General features: G+C 43.0%; 1 protein-coding gene across 1 annotated transcript; it reads left to right on the top strand.

Moving 5' to 3' along the window:
* The first annotated feature begins 2,286 nt into the window (after nucleotides 1–2,286).
* Nucleotides 2,287–8,240, top strand: LOC131233500 (caffeic acid 3-O-methyltransferase-like). Its single transcript, XM_058230222.1, has 4 exons — nucleotides 2,287–2,738; nucleotides 6,690–7,000; nucleotides 7,383–7,447; nucleotides 7,875–8,240. Exons 1-4 carry the CDS (start codon nucleotides 2,323–2,325, stop codon nucleotides 8,175–8,177), a joined length of 1,095 nt encoding a protein of 364 aa, XP_058086205.1. The 5' UTR covers nucleotides 2,287–2,322; the 3' UTR covers nucleotides 8,178–8,240.
* Nucleotides 8,241–8,524: the final 284 nt, after the last annotated feature.

Here is an 8,524-nt window from a genome sequence, read left to right as displayed (position 1 = left end):
AATTGGAGTATTCCAGAATAATTGGTAGCCTTATGTATCTAACAAACTGCACTAGACCAGACATTGCTTTTGCAGTAGGTAGGCTAAGTAGATATACACATAACCCTGGAAAAGAGCATTGGAATGCTTTGTCTAGGATTTTGAGATACCTAAAAGGCAGTATAGCCTATGGTTTATATTATAATGGTTTTTCTGCTGTATTAGAAGGATACAGTGATGCTAACTGGATTAGTGATTCAGATGAGACAAAATCCACGAGTGGATATGTCTTCACTTTAGGTGGAGGAGAAGTCTACCAAGCAGACATGTATCGCTCGGTCTACTATGGAATCCGAGTTTATTGCCTTAGAAAAGGCTGGAACAGAAGCCGAGTGGCTTAGAAATCTCTTAGCTGATATACTATTGTGGCCAAAGCCTGTATCGGCCGTATCTATTCATTGTGACTGTCAAGCAACTATAGCGAAAGCAAAGAGTAAAATATATAATGGAAAGAGCAGACATATTAGACTCAGACACAACATAGTGAAATATATGTTGCGTGATTGAGTCATATCTATTAACTTTGTGAGGTCAGAAAAGAATCTAGCAGATCCTCTGATTAAAGGACTATCTAAAAGGTTAGTCAATGATACATCGAAGGGAATGGGGCTGAGCCTAATATATGAGCTGCCAGTGTCAGCAACCCAACCTATACAAGTGGAGATCCCATGAGATAGGTTTAATGGGTAAACAACAAGACACGAGGTAGACGATTGCACTGAGTTGTATGAGCCCCTTCTATGGTGTACAGTGCGAGCAGCAACGCAGAAGGATGAGTTGTTAGAACTCTTAATGAATCCATAGCCATATATTTGGTGGTGTATACAGTTGCTGCATACACTTGATGGAATTCACCTATATGGGTGTGGAGGTGGAGGCCGCTTCCTATGAGAATCTAGGCGAATTCTCTAGAGCACTCATGAAATTCAGGTAATGGTGTATGGCCGAAACGCACCGAACCGCAGAATCACTTGCAGAGGAAGAGTTGTGTGAGTGACATGTACTTGCGATCTACATTAAAAGGATTTAGGTTCAAGACTATGGTGTCACCTGATTCCTATAGACCTGTCTTACTCTAATGTCGGTTCAAGTCTATGGTGACACCAGCACCATTGCACAACTATTACGCTTTAATTCGTAAGAGTTTTATTTTAAAACATGTGGGGGATTGTTATATTTTGTTTTAAAATAATATTAAAATTTCAAATTTCAAATTTTCGGTGATTTTCCTCCACATTTGAAAAGCTTTGGTACTTTTGTGTTGTGGGTTTTGTCTCACATCGGATTTGAAAAGGTAAACTATCTTGTATATAAGATAATCTTTTTGCCTAGGGCTTGAGCCCCTTTCAGGGGGCATGTGAATTTGGTCCTGTGGGGGGCTATGCCAATAGCTCTAATCTATGCCATTGACCACACATGAGCGCGCGCGCCGAGCTGTGCCGTGTCGAGCCGAGCTGAGCCGAGTCCGAGTCCGAGTCCGTGTCCGTGTGCGTGTGCGCGACGCGACGGGACGGGACGGGCTGGGCTGGGCTGGGCGTGAGCGTGGGCGCGGGTGCGGGTGCGGTGTGTGTGTACTCGCATGGGTGTGTGTATGGGTACTCGCAGGACTGTATGTGCGGGAGTGTACTCTCATTTACGCCTTTTCATTTTAAACCAGAGAGATGCGTCCCTTCCGGTTGGTCGCACCTGTTGGGTTTAAACCCAACGGACCTAACCTTTTATAAATGGTGTTTATGCACCACTTCGGAGTTTATATCAAGACAACCGATTCCAGTTTGATATATACGAAAAATTCTTCTCTTATAAAACGCTCTCTGATATTCGGTTTTAAGCATTTTTCTACCGAGTTCATCGCTGAGTCAACTCAGCACTTTCAGATTAAACTGCAAGTGGTTCGAGCCCGTGTACAGTGAGTGCACCGCTGGGACCGGGTCATAGTCGTTGTATCCTGGAGGTTGATTACTCTGGAAACCTGTTGCACTTGGGACGCTGTCCAAGGGGAGCAAATTCGATTTCAAGCCGAGTGACTCAGTCACGCCTTGACTCATTCAATAAGTTCTTCTTTCTCAAAATTTATTTTCTTTTTTTGGTTCTCGATTTTTAATAGTCTATTTAATTCAACTAAATATTCCAACACCACGTTCTCTAAAGGGTGGGTCCACTGCCGTGCGCGGTGGGTGAGACTAGACCCTAATATATATGAATCCACATATGCCCCCACATGAGTGACCATGCGACACTACAATCTCAGTCTACTTTCATCACCCAAACACCAAACTAAACATGAGTTCGCTCTTCAGAGAGACTACAATCTCCAACGAAGATGAACAATGCATGTTTGCCATGGAACTGGCCAGTGCTTCGGTGGTCCCCATGGTTTTGAAAGCGGCCATCGAGCTCGATGTGCTAGAGATCATAGCCAAAGGTGGGCCAGGAGCCCACCTCTCAACGTTGGAGATTGCCCGTTGCCTCCCCACACAGAACCCCGATGCCCCCACCATGCTTGATCGGATGCTGCGACTCCTGGCTAGCTACAACGTGCTCACGTGCTCCGTCGTCATGCTCGATGGCAGCAGCTGCAGCATCGAAAGGCGGTATGGTTTGGCACCTGTATGCAAGTTCCTGATCAGGAATCAAGATGGTGTGTCCATTGCACCCTTGGTGCTGATGAACCAGGACAAGGTCACCATGGAGAGCTGGTACGTGTCCTTCACTCCTTCCTGATTTTCTTGGACGCGGTTTGGCTGGTGACGCTGCTAGCAGCCAGGTGGCCAGTGGTCTGTGCTCTGTGAGCCCCACCATGATGTATATGTTTTATCCACGCCGTCCATCCATTTTTCCAGATCATTTTGGGGCTTGGTTTTAAAAATGAGGCAGATCTAAATCTCAGGTGGAGCACACCATAGGAAAACAGTAGTGATTGAATGTCCACCATTAAAAACCTCCTAGGCCCCCACTGTAATGTTTATTTGACATCCAACCTGTTGATTAGGTCATAAAGATCTGGATGAAGGTAAAAAAAAATATCAGCTTGATCTAAAACTTTTGTGGCCCCAGGAAGGTTTTAAGGGTGAGTGTTCAATGGACAATGTTTCCTGTGATGTGGTCCACTAGAAGTTTGGATCTACCTAATTTTTTGATCATTCCATAAAATGATCTGGAAAAATGGATTGACAGCGTGGATGAAACACATACATCATGGTGGGGGCCACAGAACCTATCACTAGCCATTGGCTAGTGGCAGGGACACTAGCCAATCCGCGTCCGATTTTCTTGGACCCACCTCGTAACTGTAGCCGTTCATTCGCTAGGCCACGTATGGTGTGAAACTTCCGTGGACTAGAGTACAATCTGGTGGGTCGCATTCAACAAGCAACAATGACTGATTGGACGGTTTGGATTATTTGATCCTATATATATATATATATATATTCTAATTGGGGGCATCCACAGCGAGTACCATATTTGAATTTTCTGATCGGCAATGTGGGTCCCATGAATCGTGGTATTATTTGATCCTATATATATATATATATATATTCTAATTGGGGGCATCCACAGCGAGTACCATATTTGAATTTTCTGATCGGCAACGTGGGTCCCATGAATCGTGGTCCTCACGATTACTGAGGCGTCATCTTTCTTTGTTATTAGGCTAGATTACTCTGTGTGTCTGTCACAATTGATTAAATTGTGGCAACTCATCTATGTCGACCCATATAGACCACATAGTGGGACCCATGGTGGATCGAATAAAGCCCAAAAGTCTAACTGGTTAACTGCTGGCAATTTTCCTTTCAATCACCCATTTGATGGCCACAAAATGGACAGTTTATATCATTCCATTACCATGAATTTTGATCAATGCTCCATCCTAACTGGGCCCAACCGGTACCTGGACAATCAGGTACCCCTGCCCGTTTATAAATCGGGTTGGGTCTGGGTCTAGTTGGGTTTAGGTGGGGTCCATGATGTCGGGCCTGGTTAAAGAAAGGGTTCAGGTTGGTCCACTTAATTTTAATAGTAATTATATATGCTGAGAAATGCTCCGGTGCTCTCTCAGTGCACTCTTAGTACTCCTGGTTAGAGGTGAGCTTGGCATAGCTTGACTCAGCTCGGCCACTAGCTGACCCCAGCTCGAACTTGGCTCGGCTGGGTCTTTAAGCCTGATTGGCTGGCTTGGCTCGGTTCGGTCAGTAGTTGGCCTATGTAGCATTTTCATAAACACATGGACTGCGCCTTCAAATTCTCACTGTATGTAAAACAACAACAATGATTTTACAGGTATTTCATCAAACACCTTATAGGCAACATCAAAATCAAGAAAAAAAAGGTATTTGTTTCATATACATACCTTACTTGCCACTAGCCGACACTTCGTTGAGTCATTTCATCAAACACTTGGTGAGCAACGTCAATATCAAAGTAACCGAGTCACCAAACTGGTTCAATCCGAGTTCGATTCGAGTTGGGTTCGATCCGAGTCGAGTCGAGCTCAGGCAAGCTCGAACTTGGTTCAAAATTTTTTCGAGCTAAAAAAATCATCTTGATCGGCTTGAACTCAGTTTCGAATTGAGTTGAATTGAGCATTTTCGAGTTGAGTCGAGCGAGCTAACCGAGCTAACTCGATTCATGTACAACCCTACTCCTGGTTGTGTTGGTTCACTTGTATAGTCCAATCGATCCATCTGAACTGTCCATTAAGTCCATAACACATTTCATGGACCCCAAGGCAAAAATCACACTGATCGGACATCTTATCCTTGATTCGGCCTTATTTTCTATACCCATCCTTTTTCAAGTATGGATCCGATGGCTATGATTACCTAACAAAAGTGATTCTTTAGGATGATCAACAATCTATGATGGCCCCCAACAAATAGATGGATAGAATTGTTGCCTAGTCCTCTTTTGTGTAAACAATCTTGACTGTCCATACTTAAGGTCATTGATCAATGGTTAATATTTGTTGGATTTGCCTGATGTTTGCATAGTAACCCATGAAATGTGCATTAGACCTAATAAACACTCTACATTAGAGTAGTATACGAATTGAGTTAGCTCGGTTAACTTGCTCAACTTGACTTGCCTTGAAATTGAGTTCGAGTTGAATTTTTGAGCTCAAAAAAGTTTCAAGCAGAGTTCGAGTTAGGCTTGACTTAACTTTGCTCGAAACTTGATTCGAACTTGATTCAAATCAAATCAATTCTACTTGGATCAGGTTCACTTAATATAAATATTTTGTAAATATTTACATATTTAAATAAATTATATATATATATATATATATATATATATATATATATATATATATATATATATATATATATATATATATATATATATAAAATTAAAAACTCTAAAACCTAATTAAACTTGAACTCAACTCGTAGGCTTTAACTCGAACTCAGCTCGAAAGATAGTGTTCAAGCTTGTCTCAAGCTGGCCTGAGTTGCTAACTAAGTTGAGCTGAGTTGGCCAATCTAGCTCAAGGACTAAGTCTAGCCAAGTTCAAGTTAAAGTAGCCTGCAGGCGGAGCCGTGCCGAGCTGGGCCAAGCTCGACTTGGTTTGGCTCATGTACCACTCTACTCTGGATCAATGAATTAGAGTAAGCGTCCTTAATACAACTAGGGGTGCTAAATATATAATAATTAGCAACTAAATGAGGTTTGCTTGGGCATTGCATATCAGAGAGCCTGGTTTACAAACCCAGCTAGAAAGTCGAATAAAGATCTAAAGATTGGGCTCCATCCCTTCTCTCTATTTCACGTTCAATCTATTATTCTCGCTAGTTTTCAATAATGACAAGTAGAGGTGGGCATCAAGTCGAGTCGGACCGGATTGGGTCCAACTCGACTCGATCCGATTTTTCAAGAACCTGACCCGAACTCGATCCGATCTGGGACCGAGTCCAGTAGGGCTGACTCGATCCGATCCGAATTCTTGCTGGCCTTACTCGAACCGAGTCCAACTCGGTTTGGGAAACCGAATCGAGTCGGATCGAGTTGAGTCTGTCCAGTCGATTTGGACTGCGTTGAATCAAGATGGGGAGAGAGAGAGGGAGAGAAAGGAGGAGATAAAGAAGGAGATGTGGGAAACCGGGAGAGAAAGAAGTAGAGAAAGGAGGAGAGAATTAAAGAATGAGAGGAGGGAAATTGGGAGAGAAAGAGAGAGAGAAAGGAGGAGAGATGGATGGGTGCGGCACCTCTTTCAGGTAGAGAAAGAAGGGTTAGGGTTCATTCGGTTCGGGATGAATAGAGAGATGAGTAGTAAAAAGTAAAAAAATATATGTAAAAAACTTATATATAGGACTCGACCGGATCGGGTCAGATCGGTTCGGATTGGATCCATTCGGATCGGATCGGTTCCGATTGACCACGATCCGAACTCGATCCGATATACGATCAGATCTGAGTGGTCCTACTCGATCCATACCGATTTAGGCCTTCGGTTCGGTTTGGTTCGATTCAAATCGGGTCAGATCCGCCAAATCGCATCGAATTCACCGGATCGGGAGGGATTCTGCCTAGCTGTAATGATAAGGCATTGTCCCATACAAAGCAGCCATCTTATCAAAGGTCGCATGGCTACGATAATGCGGCCCACCATAATTAAGTATGCAATTTTAATAATCTGTTTATTTTACTAGGTACTACTTAAAAGATGCGGTGCTGGACGGAGGAATCCCATTCAACAAGGCCCATGGAGTCTCAGCATTTGAGTACCACAGCACAGATCCAAGGTTCAACAAGATCTTCAATAGGACCATGTCTGATCACTCCACATTAGTCATGAAGAAGATTCTAGAAACATACAAAGGGTTCGATGGCCTCAAAGAGCTGGTGGATGTGGGTGGTGGGGTGGGGTCCACTCTCAACATGATCGTTTCCAAGTATCCCCAGATCATGGGCATTAATTTCGATCTGAACCATGTGATTGCCGATGCGCCGGCTTATACCGGTATGGACCGTTGATGATCATGGAATGATCTGGTGTAATCAATGCGATTTGTATCACATGTTTTTGGTATCAGGGCTACTCATCAGGTGGGGCTGACGTTAAGTCCACTTATCAGTTTGGCCGCAGGTTTATGTGGAATATAGACTGGTGGTCAGTTTTTTTTTATAAAAATCTGACCGTTAAGTTTTCTCATCCGCATGTGGCCCACTTGATGAATGGACTGGCCTGATTTTTTCTAGCTGGGGATTTTTTATTATGTCTCACCTAGTGAATGGTCTAGATCTCAAGATAATGAATGGTGAATGTTTTTTTTATTTTTATTTTTTGGTGCAAGTGATTGCACTGGAGCATGAAACATGACCATGGTGGCTTTTGGTTGCAGGTGTGGTGCATGTTGGGGGAGATATGTTTGTTAGTGTTCCAAGGGCCGAAGCCATTTTCATGAAGGTGTGTTTTGTAACTTTCAGTGGATCATCTTATCCTTATAAAGTTATACTATTTTAGTACATGTTGAACATCACAAATTAAGGTATGAACGCCTGTGCTAAGTTTATGTGTATGAGGTTGGGAGATCCGGACTGTTAAAAAACTTCTTGTGGGCCATAAAAGTTTTGGATCAAGCTTATATTTGTTTTCTCTCTTCATCCAACTATGTATGACCTTATCAACAGGTTGGATGACAAACAAACATTACGGTGGGCCCTAGGAAGTTTTTAATGGTGGGCATTTAATCGACACTATTTCCTAGGGTGGGGTCCACCTGAGATTTGAATCTACTTCATTTTTGGGCTCATGAAGTAAAATGAGATGTAAAAACGGATGGACGGCCAGATCGATTGAATTATGTTTCACATTTATGTACTAAAACTTGCAGTGGATACTTCACGACTGGAGCGACAAACATTGCATGAAACTTCTAAATAACTGCTACGAATCGTTGCCGGAGTCTGGAAAGGTTATCTTGGTGGAGTCAGTGATCCCAGAAGTTCCTGGAACGAGTGTTGCCACTGATGGAGTTTTCCATCAAGACATGATCATGTTGGCCTACAATCCTGGAGGAAAAGAGCGGACCCACAAGGAGTTCGAAGCCCTCGCAAAAAGAGCTGGATTCAATGGTTGTAGAGCTTTGTGCTGTGTTTACAACGCTTGGATCATGGAATTCTACAAAAACATCTGATGCCTTTTCATATATCTGTTGGAGCTTCCCTTTTGTAATAAAGATTTCAGAGTTTGTATTGAACATCTTATTTCTAAAATCAGCTGGTAATTCACTCGAAACTTGAATGAGTCAATTGGACAACGAGATTTTGATCCGAGTCGTGTGAACTCGCTCGATGCGACCTGACTTGACTTGAACCGAGTTACCAGGTTTGCAAGTTGTATAGGTATTTCTACACGTGGCACAGGTTTCAACTTGACACGTGTATGGCACATCGGATCAGTTCTGGAGATGGTCCCACAGTGAAGATGAAATGACTAGCTTATGCTAATGAGTTGGGCCACGGGTGTATGATTAATCTGGAT

This window comes from Magnolia sinica, chromosome 18 (genome assembly GCF_029962835.1).
Source record: "Magnolia sinica isolate HGM2019 chromosome 18, MsV1, whole genome shotgun sequence".
NCBI classification, from domain to species: Eukaryota; Viridiplantae; Streptophyta; class Magnoliopsida; order Magnoliales; family Magnoliaceae; genus Magnolia; species Magnolia sinica.
The sequence above is the reverse complement of the archived record's forward strand: the minus strand, read 5'-3'. Positions and strand labels throughout refer to the sequence as shown.